Source organism: Saimiri boliviensis, chromosome 7 (assembly GCF_048565385.1).
Source record: "Saimiri boliviensis isolate mSaiBol1 chromosome 7, mSaiBol1.pri, whole genome shotgun sequence".
NCBI classification, from domain to species: Eukaryota; Metazoa; Chordata; class Mammalia; order Primates; family Cebidae; genus Saimiri; species Saimiri boliviensis.
Window position 1 is genome coordinate 52622515 of NC_133455.1, and position 17641 is coordinate 52640155.

The 17641-nt window shown below is 34.0% G+C and overlaps 1 protein-coding gene across 5 annotated transcripts in view; it reads left to right on the plus strand.

Moving 5' to 3' along the window:
• The window catches only part of PPP1R12A (protein phosphatase 1 regulatory subunit 12A), a 155877-nt gene extending 138807 nt beyond the window's left edge, over positions 1 to 17070 (plus strand). For 4 of the 5 annotated variants that reach the window (XM_003927829.3, XM_074402512.1, XM_003927830.4 and 1 more), the window contains 5 exons: positions 81 to 216; positions 2412 to 2516; positions 7513 to 7560; positions 10863 to 10913; positions 13482 to 17070. In XM_003927829.3, the coding sequence (XP_003927878.1) occupies positions 81 to 216; positions 2412 to 2516; positions 7513 to 7560; positions 10863 to 10913; positions 13482 to 13568 (427 nt within the window). In that variant the 3' untranslated portion in view covers positions 13569 to 17070. Of the gene's footprint in view, positions 1 to 80; positions 217 to 2411; positions 2517 to 7512; positions 7561 to 10112; positions 10144 to 10862; positions 10914 to 13481 lie in introns of all 5 variants that reach the window. The other variant, XM_074402511.1, reaches the window with a different exon arrangement.
• Positions 17071 to 17641: the final 571 nt, after the last annotated feature.

The following is a 17641-nucleotide window of genomic DNA, read 5'->3' on the forward strand; positions in this document are numbered from 1 at the left end:
ATTAAGTTATATGTACTAGGATGTATGTTAAGCTGTAAAAGCCTATAACAAAGTTTTTTATTTAAATTCATCTTTTGAAGATATGAAACCAGTTCTTCATCAGCTGGTGATCGATATGATTCCTTGCTGGGTCGCTCTGGATCATACAGTTACTTAGAAGAAAGAAAATCTTATAGTAGCAGGCTAGAAAAGGATGACTCAACTGACTTTAAAAAGGTACTTGGGTTATTTAGCTATATTTAATAAAAAAGTAAGTTATCTTGTATGTTGAGATGTTCATATTCAAATGTTATTTTAAAAACTCATAATGAAATCAGTATTTTGAAATAACTTACTTTCGTTTTCAGTTTTCGGCAAGTGATGGTAAGTAGAATGTAAATAGCTGTTTGTTTATTAAAGGGAAGGGAAAATCAGCCAAGATGATTTTACATTTAAGTATCTCGAGTCATTGCTGTAATTGCGCAGAGCATTACTAAATGGGCTGCACACAAATGTATACACACTTTGTTTCATTTGTCACTAGGAAGCAGCCAAACAGAGAAGGTGGCTTTTCCTAAGATAATATATTGATAGTTTTTCATAGGTAACTGAAAAACTTGGGGCAGCTCAAGTGATATTAAGGAATTAAGTAATTCAGAAAAAATAAATCCCAGAAACTCAGTAATCTGGGATTCTTTTATATCTTTATATTTTGAGCTTATAGTAAACACAAAGTCTCTTGGAGAAGGAGAAAGCTTAATGGCATTTGTACCTGTCCTCAGTTATCTGGCAGCTATTTGAATTATATACTTTCTTAAAAGCTAGGTCAGGGGAGAGGGGGAGGGAGAGAATCATTTTACATTATGAATAAGATTCATCATTTATTCAGTAAAGAACTGAACTATGCTAACTAGAGAGATTCTACTCGGGCAAATGGAGATGAAGGTATTATCTTGCTATTGCGGGCATCTTCCATGTAGTGGGGGAGACAGACCTTATTATATAGTCACACTAATGAATGTAAAATAATGGAGACAGTTAACCTGAAGTAGAGAAACAGTTTTATAAAAGTGTATAACAAAAGAAAGTGGATTGATTTCCAAAGGAATTGGGGCTTCAGCCAAAAACAGAAGGATTGCTAATAGTTAACTGACAAAAATGGGAGAGGAAGTTATTCCAGATGGAGTGGAACTATAAGCACATAGACCTGATGGTGGGAGAATACATAATGCATTGGAATAATTAAATTTTAATTATGGCTAGTGGAGTGGAAGGAATATTTATTTGAGGCAGCAGCTAGTTGTATAGATTATACAGTGTCTTATAGGCCACTGTAAGATTTTTCATAGCTAAGAACATTGGGAAGCCATTCAAGAGTTTTTAATTTGTGAGTGGAAATGGAATGGTTGGCCTATGAAAATTACAAGATTTTCATTTTGAAAAGTTACTTTTAGCTCCTATGTCTAAAACAGATTAGAGAGAGAACAGGGAATTAGAATAGTTTAGGTAAGAGATGATCATAGCCAGAATTATGGTGGAAGTAGTAAAGCAGCGGTAGGGAAGAAGCAGTGTTAAAAAAGAAGAAAAGGCCGGCTGCAGTGGCTCACGCCCATAATCCCAGCACTTTGGGAGGCTAAGGTGGGCAGATCACAAGGTCAAGAGATTGAGACTATCCTGGCCAACATGGTGAAATCCCTGTGTCTAGTAAAAATATAAATATTAGCTGGAAGTAGCAGCACATGCCTGTAATTCCAGTTACTTTGGACTCTGAGGCAGGAGAATTGCTTGAACCTGGAGGTGGGAGTTGCAGTGAGCCAAGATTGCACCATTGCACTCCAGCCTGAGCAACAAGAGCAAGACTCTGTCTCAAAAAAAAAAGAAAGAAAAAAGAAAGAAAATAAGAAAAGCAGCATTAGAAAAGTGGAAAGTCTTGGATTTTATCCTGAATTTGAAATATTTCAGGAAATACATAATTTGCCTTTTAACTTTAAGCAATGTAGAAGTATAATGATAAATACAGTAGGTACTCCATCTCATTTTTGGGAATTCGAGACAGAATGATGGGCACAAAATCTCACGGACTCCAAATAAAGATCACAGTGACTCCTTAACCCTAGCCGCTGTTGCTGTGCGGGTATGTGCTCTGTCGTTATCAGATAACTGGACCTTTTTTAAGAGAACCTGAAAAGTCTGATTTTCCTGTCAAGTCTTGATTTTTTAATGCTGGAGCTAATTTTAAGACTTTATAGGGGACAAACACACTTGTATAACCAAAAGTCTCTATTTTGCAACCCTGAAGGTTTTTTTAAATGTATCCTTTATAACCCATATGCTATAGTAAGCTGTTTTAATATTACAAAGTAATCAATGAGAGATTTTAAAGTATTAGGAGAGTAGAAAAGTAATTTGTTGTTTTACCCTAATTTTTGTAGCTTTATGAACAAATTCTAGCTGAAAATGAAAAGCTGAAGGCACAGCTACATGATACAAATATGGAACTAACAGATCTTAAATTACAGTTGGAAAAGGCCACCCAGGTTCGTACCCTTTTCTTTTTGTTACTCTAAAGGTAATGGTTGTGATTTATTCCATCTAAAAATGGTATTAAAATTTTCTCTAATGCACTAAATAGAAGTTTGATAATGGAAGATAATGCAGTTTATGGATTATTTACTTTTTCTGGAGTAAATTTAAAAAATAGTCTCAGTCCCGGGCGCGGTGGCTCAAGCCTGTAATCCCAGCACTTTGGGAGGCTGAGGCGGGTGGATCACGAGGTCAGGAGATCGAGACCATCCTGGTCAACATGGTGAAACCCCGTCTCTACTAAAAATACAAAAAATTAGCTGGGCATGGTGGCGCGTGCCTGTAATCCCAGCTACTCAGGAGGCTGAGGCAGGAGAATTGCCTGAACCCAGGAGGCGGAGGTTGCGGTCCAGCCTGGGTAACAAGAGCGAAACTCTGTCTCAAAAAAAAAAAAAAAAAATTATTGCCGGGCGCGGTGGCTCAAGCCTGTAATCCCAGCACTTTGGGAGGCCGAGGCGGGTGGATCACGAGGTCCAGAGATCGAGACCATCCTGGTCAACATGGTGAAACCCCGTCTCTACTAAAAAATACAAAAAACTAGCTGGGCGTGGTGGCGTGTGCCTGTAATCCCAGCTACTCAGGAGGCTGAGGCAGGAGAATTGCCTGAACCCAGGAGGCAGAGGTTGCGGTGAGCCGAGATCGTGCCATTGCACTCCAGCCTGGGTAACAAGAGCGAAACTCCGTCTCAAAAAAAAAAAAAAAAAAAAAATAGTCTCAGTCAAAAGTCAATGTATAAAAAGCCTTTTAATACCAATTTTGTAGTGTGTCAAGGATTTAAATGCTTATTTCCAGCATACCAAATGTAACAACGCATTAAAAGCATCTATACAGAATCATCTTATAGCCATATAAAAATTTTTTTTATAATTATTTATTACAAATATTTTCTGTTTATTCAAGTAAAGGTGATTTTATATTGTGCTGGAAGAAGATAATTTTAATAATAACTTCTTTTGTAAGTTCCTTCTATGCAGCAGCCTAGAGAAGATAAATTTGGACAATAAAATTGGGTTAGCCAAGCAAAACTCACAGCCTTTTGTACTATGACCTAAGAATTGTTTCCCAAGCCACTTTTCCATTTCCATGGAACATTAGTTCTGGGAGATAGGAATAGGTACATCTTCTCCTCCTTTCAAAAAAAAAAAAAAAAAAAAAAGCTTTGTGATCAAAGAGACTAGGGAAATGCTAACATATTTTACATGCTAGAGACTACATGGTCTATTTATATGCTAAAGGCTCTAAGGCATCCTGTAATTTTTAAGAAAACAAACATGTTCAATTTTAATCTGAGACTTTCTAGCATAAACATATTTCTTCAGTACAACTCTTAGAATCCAGCTGAAAGCGTAGATCTGAAACACCATATCCAGATCTGCAGATGGGACTGCATACTTTTTTTATCAGTCTTTACAGTTATCTTTTTCTTAATTATTGAAAATTAATTCTAAAAAAACAACAACAACAAAAAAAAAAGTTCATTCTATTTGTTGAATTTTTACTTGTTACCAGATCCTTTTTGTTAACTTTTTTTGTGTTGTAAAGCCATTGTCTGTACACAGTGGATACTATGCTAAACTTCCAGGGGTCAGGCTAACGTCATGAGGTTGTGAAGGCTCCTCATGTTAATGGAGGTTTTTGTAAAGATACATGGAAAAGTAAAACAGAACAAGAATACGTTTTATAGTGAGGTGTTGTAAACTTAGAATGTCATAAACATTAAAACTACTGACTTATATTTAGGCTTTATGGTACACTGGAATGTTTAGCAGAAAAGTTAACCTTTAAGTAAAAGTAAACTGATGTTGATGTTTTTTAATCAATGAAATTGTCATTATCCTTCATGTTGCATTAGTAGCTTAGTGAGCCTGCATACATTAAAATATAATGAGTTCTCTGAGCATAGCTTCAGCTTTAGGGATTTCATTATAATGTTAGTTCTAAGTAAGGATGTTCAATGCAGCCGAGCATGGTGGCTCACACCTGTAATTCCAGCACTTTGGGAGGCCGAGGTGGGTGGATTGCCTGAGGTAAGGAGTTTGAGACCAGCCTGGCCAACATAGTGAAACCCCATCTCTACTAAAACTACAAAAAAATTAGCCGGGTGTGGTGGCAGGTGCCTGTAGTCCCATCTACTCAGGAGCTAAGCCAGGAAGATTGCGCCACTGCCCTCCAGCCTGGGTGACAGAGTGAGACTCCATCTCAAAAAATAATAATAATGTCCACTGCTCCCTACTATAGCATTCTGTCATGGTGACTCAGCTAATCTGTGTCTCCCCTACTTAATGCCTTCTCTGTGTTCTGCTTTGCTGCCTACTTCATTGTCATGTAATTCTTTCTATATGTCTCTCATCTCACTCAAACCCTGCAAGAGAGGGGAATTGATAGAATTAGCTAGTTACTACCCAGTATGGAGCAGCCTGTTTTGTTAGTGACCATTTCATAGGTCACTGGACAGAAAGTTGCCTGTGGGTCAGGTACCAGTTTCTGTTACCTGGTAAGAGAAGTAGGATTAAAAAGTATGACAGCTTCTGCCTTGGCAGGTACTGTGAGTGTCACGTCCAGTATACTGAGTTAATAATGAGAAGTATAATTCATAAAAGTAAAACTGGTAAGCATTAAAGTAAACTTTTTGGGTTCAACTTTCAGGCATTTATCCTGAATCCTCTGTGAACTTTTCCATCTCTTTTTTTGGCATTGATTGACTTTATAACTATTCACAAATATACAAATATTTGTGTCAGATATTTGTCACAAATAGCAGTGGCAGTTTTGAAAGTGGCATGGACTGTTAATCTTGAAAGTTAGGTCTGTTTGAAAGTATTTAGCCAAGAGACTCTGGAATCCTTGACTCTTGCCCTAACCCAGGCACCCTCCTTCCCATATGGTCTCCAAGGAAGGGAGAAAATAGGCCAACTTAGAAGAAAGCAGTTTGCTTTGCCAAATGACCAGTTTACCAATTTACTCATTGTGATTTTAACAGCTTTAACTGGAATGTTTAACAAGAAAGTTAACTAAGTAAAAATATTATCTAAACCGATGTTGATGTTTTTTAATCAATGAAATTGGCAAACCACATAAATTAGCTAAAAGTTCCCATATGAAAAAATCTCCAATGAAATGCTAATTTTCTGTGTGAAGTTTTGTTAATATACATGTGATGGCATTATTCTGGCTATTTGATTTTTTTCCAGGTGCTTTTGAATGTCATTTTAAAATCCTCAAGTGGCATATCAGCCTTTGTTTTATATTTCTAGCAATTAAATGTTTAAATTCAAAACCAAAAAGAAATGAGAATTAACTGAACAACCTTACTCAAAGAAATGAGAATTAACTGAACAACCTTACTCATATTTGAATTATTATTATTATTATTTTTGTAAATGTATACAGTGACTCACTGTGTCACTCAAGCTGGAGTGCAGTGGCACAGTCAGGGCTCACTGCAGCCTCAATATCCTGGGTTCAAGCAATCATCCCACCTTAGCCTCCCTGGTAGTTGGGACTGCAGGCAATACCACCACACCTGTTTAATTTTTTTTTTTTTTTTTTTTTTTTTTGTAGAGACAGGGTTTCACTGTTGCCCAGGCTGGTCTTGAACTCCTGGGCTCAAGTGATCTGCTCACCTCAGCCTCACAAAGTGTTAGAATTACAGGTGTGAGCCACTCACCCAGCCTCATATTTAAAATTTTGAACTGAATTTCTCACAAGAAGCAATTGGAATATTGACTTTTATGTTTCCAGAGAGAATAAGCACAAAAGTTTATAAGCCTTTTAAAATATTTTTTTCTTATTTTAAAATAAGAAAAAAGATAACAAAACCTGGCCATGATTAGTTCTTCAACTGTTATACACCAAAACCATAAAAATTGTAAAAGAAGGATCAAAAAGTGACTTGGTTACAAGTCCTAGAAATACTAAAATGTGAATGCTGAAAGGGTTGGCAGAAAAGGAAATTATGCAAAGAAGTATCTTTAAAATTACCGTATCGAACAGTGAAATTGTGTTTAATCAATTTGTTTTTAAAGTGTATTTTGTGGTTACTAGCCATAAAGCATTGCTAAAGTTGTCAAAAACCATTTTTGGTAAATTGGTAAAATTGGTTATTAAGCAAGTTGGCTTTTGAGGAATTCATTTTCAGCGAATTGACCAGCAATTCCAAGGGAGATGTTTATACAAAGATCAGTGTAAATAAGATCTAAGGTGCCACTGTTTTTTGTTTTGCTTTGTTTTGTTTTATTTTTAAATGGGGCCTGTGCTCAATATCCAGAGCTCTTTAGTACAGGATACAATATGTGGCTAAAACTTAAGGTGCTTTTCCATCCCCTAAAACCAAGCTCAGGTCTCAGGATTTTATCAACTTTGAGCTGGTTACATAGTACAGGAAGTGGAAAAAATGAAAGGCCTGAGCTCATCAGCAGAAAAAAGCTATACAGCTAGAATTTCTTATGAGTAAAAGTTATATGAACCTTCCTGCCAACTGTGGAGCATGGATGATTAGAAAAGAAACCTCTGGAATGTGAGCCAAGACCAAGGTTGCTGTGGGAGAAGATAAAAAAGCCAGTTTACTGGTCTGGCTGCATGGATACAGTCACTCAACCTGGTAATGAATATATTTCAATCAAGGTCCTGGAATCTGACCATTCTGATTCGCCACTCCTGATGGTGTAGGCAAGGAAAGAATTTCTGCTTAACGCCCAACTAAATTATGAAAGTTCCTGGGGAAAAGTGATAGAGAACATAAAATGAGAGCCCTGGTTACCATTCTATTTCTAAACATTCATTTCACTCTTTGTCATTTTAATACAAATTCTGTTTTCCTTTGCTTTACTCAAGAACCTGTGTTTTACTCCACTTGAATATTGTGATTTAGTACCCATTAAAAGAGAGTTACTATGGTCCCCCTCAATCTTTGTAGCATTTACCTCTTTATAATTTCTTACTTTGTTGCAGAGACAAGAAAGATTTGCTGATAGGTCACTGTTGGAAATGGAAAAAAGGGTAAGTGTCTCACTTACTAATTATTTTTTTCTCTTTCTTGTTTTAGGTAAACAATGGTAGGTTTTTGTTTGTGTTGTTATAAATGATAGTTTTAATAAGTTTAAATTTATATTTATTGAATTAATGTATTTTACAGCTTAGCTTCTTTGTAGAATTTTATGGGGTCTCTCTAGATATGAAGTGACCTTGTTAAATAAAATTTAATTTACCACATAATTCTTTTAATGAATTAAAAAAACTATCTTGTCTTGATTCTGAAATGCACTATATACATTTTGATAGTGAATTTGATATTTTTGAAATGCCATTTATCTCTTATGGTTATGTACCTGAATGTTTTCATCATAAATATATTTATGTTAATTCTTTATAAACCTAAAATACTTCCATTCTTGAAATAAAGTTTTTAAATCTGGAACATCAAATTTTCAAATTCTTTTAAAAGTTAATGTAATAATTTTTTTTTTAATTTTTGACTTTATATATTTAACTTAAGTAGGATATTTTAAACAGGGAAAATTGATTAGAAGAAAATCCTTATGCCACTTGATGTCCTTCTGCAATTTTTTATTGACTGTAATATATTCACTTGTATTTCTCTCCACTTATTGTTGCCCAGGGGTTAGGAGTAGCCATAGGAATAACTACAAGTTTAGCCTGATCATTTGAGATTGTATAAATGATCCAAAAGTTAAAAGAAAAGTGCCCAAAGCTTGTTTGTAGTGTGGCGGAGCAGTAGCTAGACTTGGAAGGGTTTTGAACAGAGAGGAAATTAACATCTTGGTAGCTATGATCAAAGAGTAAATACTCAGGAGCTATTAATATAAAAACATTTTTCTTCCGTTCTATTTTTAAAATAACCAATTTATCTTTTTCACCAAAAAAGAGAGAAATGGTTTAAAAAAACACAGAATATAAAAGTAATCTTTTAATGTCTATGTCATAGACATAAGACATTAAGTAACTGTTACTTAATTTTATCTCCAGATAGGCAGAAATAATAAAATCAGTTCTCTATTATTCATACTAATGGTTGAGATGAAAAGCATAGATACTGTATATAAAGTAATACTTATTTTTCAGATAGTCACAATTTTAAATATTTAATTTTTTTTTAAAGTAATGATGTTTATTACAGAAACTTTAGCAAAAAAAAAAAAAAAGAAAATGTTAAGTTAGCCATAATCTGTCATGCAGAGATGATATTTCGATACTTTTTTTTTCTAACATATACGTGATGCAGAGACATTCATATCCTGACATGCTCACCTGATCTTCTGCTTGTCAAATGTGGATAAATTACAAAGTAGCTAATCCACTTTCTGTAATCATGATGTTAATAGAAACTGCTAATATTTATTCAGCATTCTCTATGTATCAAGCAGGCACAAAATTAAACACTTTGCATTTTCTCTTAACCATATTTTTCTTTCTTCCTTCCTTCCTTCCTTCCATTTTTCCTTCCTTCCTTCCTCCCTTCCTTCCCTCCCTCCCTTCCCTCCTTCCCTCCCTCCCTCCCTCCCTCCCTCCCTTCCTCCCTTCCTCCTTCCTTCCTTCCTCCCTTCCTCCCTTCCTTCCTTTCTTCCTCCCTCCCTCCCTCCCTCCCTGCCTTCCTCCCTCTGTCTCCCTCCCTCCCTCCCTCCCTCCCTCTCTTCCTTCCTTCCTTCCTTCCTGTCCTTTCTTCCTTCCGTCCTTCCTTAGAATCTCGCTCTGTCATCCGGGCTAGAGTACAGTGGCACAATCATGGCTCACTGCATCCTCCAATGCCTGGGCTCAAGCAGTCCTCTGACATCAGCCTCCACAGTAGCTGGCACTACAGGTTCATGCCTCCACACCCAGCTCATTTTTTAATATCTTTGTGGAGACAGGATCTCACTTTGTTGCCCAGGTCTTGGTCTTGAACTCCTGACTTTAAGCCGTCCTTCCCTGTAGACCTCCCAAAGTACTAGGATTACAGGCTTGAGCCATTGTACCTGGCCAGTCATGTTTTTTAATGTTAATACATTTGTTTGTCACAAACATGAGAAACTTCATAGAGTTTTACAGTTGTCAATTTCATTGAGCTAATAGAATAAGGCAGTTGGGTATAGTGTTCTTGTCTTACTTTACCACTGAGTTAAAATCTTGAAGCCACCTAATGAAACAGACTGATAGGGAAATTACCTCTCAGAAGAAATATTCTATTTTTGGTATTTTGCAAAGTGGTAAAGACCAAGTATGACACTTCAAGTGCTAGTGTTTTGAGAAGTGTGATGATTTATATGAATTTGTCATGACTTATTATTTACTAGGAGAAAGGTTTATGTATTGAAAATAATGTTTTTGTCTCTATAATAATGTTTAGACATGCCAATGTTAGAATAACACGTTACTTAAAAGACTATAAATAGGATTCTGTCTACTTTTTAAAATCACATACCCTAAAAATATTAACATTTACAGTAAATGTACTGCTTGACTAAATATCAACATTTGTTATTAATCTGGGAAAGAATGTCTTAGAAATAGTTTCAGTGTGATTAAACTAAATTTAAATGGTTTATATCTGAAAGGTGACCGGCAAGAGTCAGTATCTTCTGGGCGGTATGACCTAACCAGTTTTACAGCTCATCAATTACTGCTGCTTGCTGTTTGCATAACACCCTAGAATGCTTATTATTTAAGGGAGAGTAAAACAGTACACTGCAATAATGTGTTGGCTTTGCCTATCACTTCTTGAAACAAGTTTAAAATAAATGCTACAGTTGCTTCTCCATTAGATTCACCGCATTAATGCTACACACAGTGTCAACCTAAATACAAAGCTATAAAGTCAAATGGATAAATAATGGCTAGTACACATTATGGGTGGAGGAAATGAGCTTCTCTTACATCCTTTTGAAACTGTAAAGTACACATATTTTAGGCATGTTTGCTTCTTGCTTTTCTGCTTCTATCACTGTAATATAATTGCATCTTTGTGTGAGTTTTTTTTTTTTTCTTTTCTGTACCATTTTCAGCCTTGAGTATTGGTTCACTCTTAAGTTTCACATGAACTAAAAAAGTAGTTTGAACATGTTATATAGCCTCTTCCCAGAACGTCAAAGCTTTAAAGAAAGAGCTTGTACTAAAGTAAGGATAAAGATCTTCCTATTTATTTTTCTCACATTTTGGAAAGCTCTTTACACATCACTGGCATCACATCTTTTCCACACTGCTCCTGATTGGATCTTTAATTCTGAAGTATCACTATTTCACAGTATAGAAGAAAACTGAAGAATGTAATAATTACATAACTAATATTGTTACCTTAAATTGACTAGGAACGAAGAGCCCTAGAAAGAAGAATATCTGAAATGGAAGAAGAGCTCAAAGTAAGTAAACTATGTTATTTATGAGAGCCAGTGCTGTTTATGATTAATGTGTAAAATACTATTACAGATATGGTTTACATTAATTGTTCTCAAAGCTGATTACCCAATTTGTGAACTATCTATATCTGTGCTTCTCTTTCTTCCTGAATCCAGGTTTTAGTGAGCTAGAAGAGGGTTTAAAACCCAAATCTTAACACCTGTGAAAAGAAGGAGCAAACATAAAATAAAAAATAAAACCCAAATCATTTTGATAATCAATTTGTGGAGCACTTTGCTGTTCAGGTATAGAAAAAATTAGACAGTAATAATAATAGGATGTAGGATTTATTATTTATTTACGTTTCTATATAACTTGTAGTTTCTTGGTGAGTAAATAAGTGGAGGGAGATAATATAAAATAAAGTGTTCTTTGAAAGTAAAGGACTTTAGGAGAGTGAACAGGCAGAGCTGTGTTATCAAACTCCCTATTACCTGTAGAAATAATTATATTTTGAATGTCTTCACAGGAAAAGTAGCATAGTTAATTGATTACCTCTTACCACATTGTCCTTAATAAAATATCTTTATCACATTGTGAATTAATTAACCAGTGCATAGGATATTGTGCCCATAGAATTAGAAGTTCAAGATTTAGATGTTTTGTTATTAAATTGTTTTTTATTAGATCATTATTATTGAATGGCTTTGAAGATTGGAGACAAATCGTGTGTATTTTGTTTGCTTATGTATTGTTTAGTTGAAATAGGATTTTAGGAATACAGTGTTTACCTTTCTGAATCTCTTAAGACTTAATATTTTTAAAAAAATTATTACCTGTGATTCTGTATTCTCATTATACTCTTTTACATTTTCTTATTTTTTATTCCTATTTCTTTATGTTCCGATTCCTGCAGAACCTGCACCAAATAAGGCAAATTCAATCTCTGAGGGAGTTAAATGAGCGACTGCTGACTGAGAATAGGGCCTTGACAAGAGTGGTAGCCAAACGCTCAGGGTTCTACAGGCAACTGGAGTCTGTGAACCTATAATTTTTAGTTTCACCATTTCTTCTTGGTAGAGCCAGGCAGGTGTTTTTATATCAGTAGGCGTGTTTTGTGTTAGTGAGAGCTCACTTTTACAAATTAATGCCATTGTGTCTGGAGCATATTATATAACTAATTATGCATGGCTTCTTAGAATGTTAGAAATTGTCACTAATTGTATATTGCAACTGATGAACTACAGTAAAATTAGGGATGATTTTGGAATTTAAGTTAAAGTCTTGTACGTTTTGTAAAGCTTTTGCACATTTTTTAGCTGTACAGATATTTTAGGACTTAAAATACAGCTGTTATGTACAGTTCTTTACTACAGAGAAAACAGTATATTACACGAAAGAGTACATAACATTCTGTAAAGCATATAACATTTTACACATAATTAATATATTTTGAAGCTGAAGATTAAGCATGCATTATCGGTTTTTCAAAATGTCATTTGAAGTCAGAACCATGTTAGTTTATAATCATTCAGCTTTTTATAACAAATATTCAAATGAATAAACTTAAGATTACTATTTTTTTAATCTAAAGATTCTGAACACAGGTAAGAACATATCGGCTCCACATAAAATTAAATCTTCCTAAAGACTTTGCTTAAGGTAGTTTTGCAAATAGAAGTTTTACTTTTATCTCTAGTTAAATAACCTAGTATATTTTGAAAACTAGAGAAAGAGGACTATTTTGGAAAGTATGTTTTAAAGGCCAAAAATATGAGCTATTTCATTTCCTAGTGAAACTGGCAAAGAACATTCAGTTTTAATCATCTATAGTAGAAAATTCAGTTAACTTGTAACATTTTTACCCCCTTCATCATGTTTGTCTGTAAAACAACAGAAATTTGAGATGCATCATTTGAAGATAGGAGGCCGTTTGCTTCAAAATTGGTTATTTTTGTAATGCTTGAATCATAGATACAGATTTACTACTTTAGCTTAAAAATGATGTACTATTCTAATAGTAATTGCTTGTTACCATTTAATAAGCATATATCTAGGATCAGACATTGTATTAGACAACTTAAACTAGGGTAGTTTAGGTGAATCTTTTAAGGAATTTTAATAATTTAGAACAACTCTAACTTCCTCAATATTTTCCTATATAGTTTGGCTTTCTTGTAGAACAATATTAAGTATTACGGTTTTAGGTCTAACATACATAAAGCAAAAGTCTTTGGTTTAAGTGCTGACAGGAACTTGTTTTAAGAGCCTAACCTAACGAAAACAGGCTTCGTTGTCTTGGCTGCTCGAATGTGGTGTGCTTTTGAGTCATAAAATCAAGTGATTTAGTAAATTTCAATGGAAAATTTGGAGAGAATAAATGTTTCATTCCAGCATTTATGAAACTAATTAGCTTTACAAATACAGGTGTGGGTTTTTTTTCCTTCTTCCTGATACATGTTTTAGATAGAAATATATATAACTGACAAAGCTTGATCATGTGTTTTGTGGTGAAAAGATAACATTTATTAAGAATTATGTTTTATCTTTTTATTAAGGTAAAACTTTATCTTCGATTTTTCTCCTTATAGATGTTACCAGACCTAAAAGCAGACAACCAGAGGCTAAAGGATGAAAATGGGGCCTTGATCAGAGTTATAAGCAAACTTTCCAAATAATAATAATTTAAAAAAAAAAAGGCAGCAAGTAATGGAATTGCACATATTAGTAACCCAGTGGACCATAATTGGCAGTCACTGGAAGCCTGGGAAGAATTCTTGGAGACTGTCATTTTCGGATATCCTGCCAAATGCCCTCTTATCTAGAATTTTTGTTTCATTTTGTTTAATTTTCTGGGGTATTTTTGTTGTTGGTTTTGTTTTTTGTTTTTTTTCTTTCTTTCTTTTTTTAAAAATCAAGACCATTGTTTCATGTTAATGCAGCTGCTGAGAAGATTTTTTTTTAATGACTGAGAAAACTTGTTTACAGCTCCAGCACATAAGGAAAGTGTTCAAGGCCAGATATGCCTCAGATATTTAACCAGTAAGCCTTAGTTGTACATAAATACTTTTGTGTCAACAAAAACTTTCAGCTCTCACAGAAGACAGTTATTCAACATTTTTTGATGTGCCACAGTTTCCAGTTTTTCAATATTTAAATTTTTTGGCTTTTCATCTAAGTTTGGGTTTGTATTTTTTCCTTCTAACTCTTCATGTGGCAGAGTCTTCTATGTTTTCACAGCTTTTTCATTTACAGAAAAGAACACTTGCTCTTCTGTGATTATTGTCATGTATTAGGCTAATGCTGTGTTGTCTCCCACCTGGAACTGAATTGCTTGGTGGAAAATATACTTTCACTGTTTGTGCAATATGCATTTATTTCTTATATGAATGCTTTAAAGTCGTTTGAGATTAGATCTTTTAATTCCTATTTTCTGCTTCATTGGTCACTTTTTTTTTATTGTAGTATATAAGATGTTAGATTCTGTAATCTTCACATTCATTTTAGCAGGTACTGAGTGATGCTGTATATACAAATAAGTGTATTGTTTTGATTTTTAGACCACAACATAGCATGCTTGAGTATTTTCTTATTTCAAATGTCTGCTAATGCAGAGTAGGTGACTCCATGATAGTGTTAAAAAACAAAATTTGCTAACAATGTGATATAAGACTTTAAAAGTTACACATTATGTGGAGCCCTATCTTTATAAACGTTTCCTACTGTAAAGTGCTTTGATTTTGAGTTTCATTTGATAGTACTCAACCATAATTAAAGTTGCATAAGATAATTGCTTTACATTTCACATACCTATATTTATCTGAGTGCTGTCTAAAACTGTTGTGCTAGCCAAAGTAATGCTATGAAATCATTTGCAAAATTAACCTGTGAGTTAATGTTAAATGCACCGTTATTGCCATGTGAAGAGGCATCAACTTTGATACCACCATCATGTTCAGACCATTTTATACATTTCAGTGGCCTTTTTTTAAGGAAAAAAAAAAAATGCAAAACCAAGTACATAGTGAAGATGGCTTTTATTTGGACAAGTAGCTTTTATATTTTCATTAAACCATGCAAAAAATACTACATCTTTCTGGCACATAACTGTCTCCTTAACCACTGAAGAGTTCAGCCATTTGAATAAATTGTACATTGTAAAGCTTATAGTAGCTGATTGTATTATTGATTGTATTGTATACTATATTAAATGTGAATTTGTACCCCTTCATTTTAAAAGGTCATTGTGTTCTGCCTATTTTAGATTACTTTGGGGTTGGGTAAGGGTGTTTTGGTAAGCAGGATTTTAAGTCCTCTCTCTCTTGATTGGTTTTATGAAGATATAAGGTTATGCTCTTACTACCAAGCTCAGGATTCTTGATTTTAAAGGTACAAGGATAGTTGTGGGAGTTTTATTTTTGGTTATATTTGAACTGTATGAATGGTGGGTCTGAATATTGAGAATTTCCATGGTCTTACGTGGAGGTCAAATACATAGATAACTGATCAGTTTGAGTGACCGCAACATGTTCTGGTTGCACAACAGTTAGGCATGCTATGGTTTATATTTGTGAAGTTTGGGTGCCTGTGAAGAATGATTAAATACATGTTTCTAATATTTTAGTGTTTTGTATTTAGGTTATTTATTCTTTGTATCTAAAACTGAACAGCTACTGTGCTATATTGATTTTATTGGTAGTATTGAGCAGACCTTGTTTCTGCATGAAACTAGTTGCAAAACCCACTATTTTGGAAATAAAAATGTATTTTGACATATACAAATAAAATGAATAAAACTATTTTAAATGTGTGAACTTTTAATGAAGACATTTTAAATTTTGTTCTGAGATATTTAAATTCTGCATGGGTATTTTTTCACTAATTGCTTTACTTGGATACCAATTTGAATAATTTCTGAAATTGTAATATTGTGATAATTTGCACAGCATTGTACATGCACATCTGTAAATGTGATCTTAATTGCCGTATTTATGCAATCTGTGTACCAATTGGGACAAATGTTTATATATTTTACATAAAGCTGTCTGTATGCAGAATCTGAGAACTAGTTTTTTTATGATAATAAGTGGGTAAAAAAAATAGTAACAACAGTGAGTTTCAGGGTAGTTGCTTTGTAGCACAAGATATCACTTCCATAAACATTCTGTGGTTTTTTAAAAGTAAACCTGTGCTTTTTCTTACCTGCAGACATAGGCTCAGTGATACATATAAAGGTAATATTCCATTGAAACATACAATTTACTTTAATATTAGATCATTTTCCAATTTGGATTAGTCCAAGGTTTGGCATGTTAACACATCTATAATTAGGAAGCACTTTTGATTTTGGAACATTGATAGAGGACTGGTAGTAAGCCTGTGTTTTTAATACAACAAAGATTGAATTCTACTATTTCTATTTCTGGTACTTTACCTATTCATGCTCAAAATGGTAGGTTTTACTGTTATTTGTCCTCAATTAAAAAAAAAAAAAAAGCATTTCACATGCAAATACTTGAAAACCAAATGAAAAGCCACTATAGAACTCTAGAAGAGTATTCATATAAAAAAGTGAGTAGATGTTTGCTAATCCATTAAGCTAACCTTTTTCTTTTGCTTAAAAATATATTACCACTTAGTCTTCCCTGGCTTATCTGAGACAGTCATGACTCCCAATTCCAACACATTTCCCATTGGACATAATAAATAGCTTTGTAGATTATCCTTCACTTTGACATTATAAGCAGAATACAGTGCAAACTCCATTAAAAATTATTAATTATTCATTAGCTCTATCTTGCTAATGATAACCTTTGTTTGCAAAGATGAAAGCTAGCTGATGGACAGTCTTTGCTTTGATGTTCCATGTTTTACACTGTATATGTGTGGTCTCTATGTATCTGAGTATGATGTTCAGCAGGGATAATGTACCTACAAGAACTGCTCTCCAAAAAGTATTGGGTTTAGAGTAAAATATTGATTATTTTCATGTTTATTATTCATCTCTCTATAACTAAATCCATTTCTTGACTTTGATTTTGGGAAGATTCTCTGGTGTTAATTGCCATATAAACAAGAGTGCTCTTTCTCTTAGGTAAGTGATGGGGAGAGTATTATATTGCTGTTCCTTGCCTGTAAAATAACCAGATTGCAATTAAAATAAAAATACAGGAGTCAGAAGTGTGAGATTTATTTATATAATAAGGAAACATAATGAATTCTACCTTATTACTGTAACTTCAATGTTTTATTATTAAAAGTTGTCTAAAGGTTATTAGAAGTAAGTTATTTTGACCCAAGCTATCCTAACACGTCCCTGCTTAAATTCCAGTAAATGTCTGGGTCTCATAAACCAACTGCATTTTCATTTTTAAAAAGTTGAAGGAAAGGTGGAAAAGTTTGAAGAAATGAAGGATATTAGTAGATTCTGTCCTCAACAATATATAACTAGTAGAATATGTACTTCGTGGTTGTAGGTCTGGAAGAGTGATAGTAAAAAAGAAGAGATTTACTTTCTCCTCTCTTCCTCTCACTTTTTCTTACAGGTCTGTTTCAGTAGCATATCTCATATGATCCTTAAACTGCTCCATTTTACAGGTGAGAAAGCTGAGGTTTACATATTCTTTATTGGCTCAACATCCAAAGCCTGGTATAACACAAAACTCTAACCAAAACTTTGCAGTGGTGGTTTTTCCCAACTCTGAATCCAGGACTTTTTTCATATACCAGTTAGTTTGATAGTTTATTTACA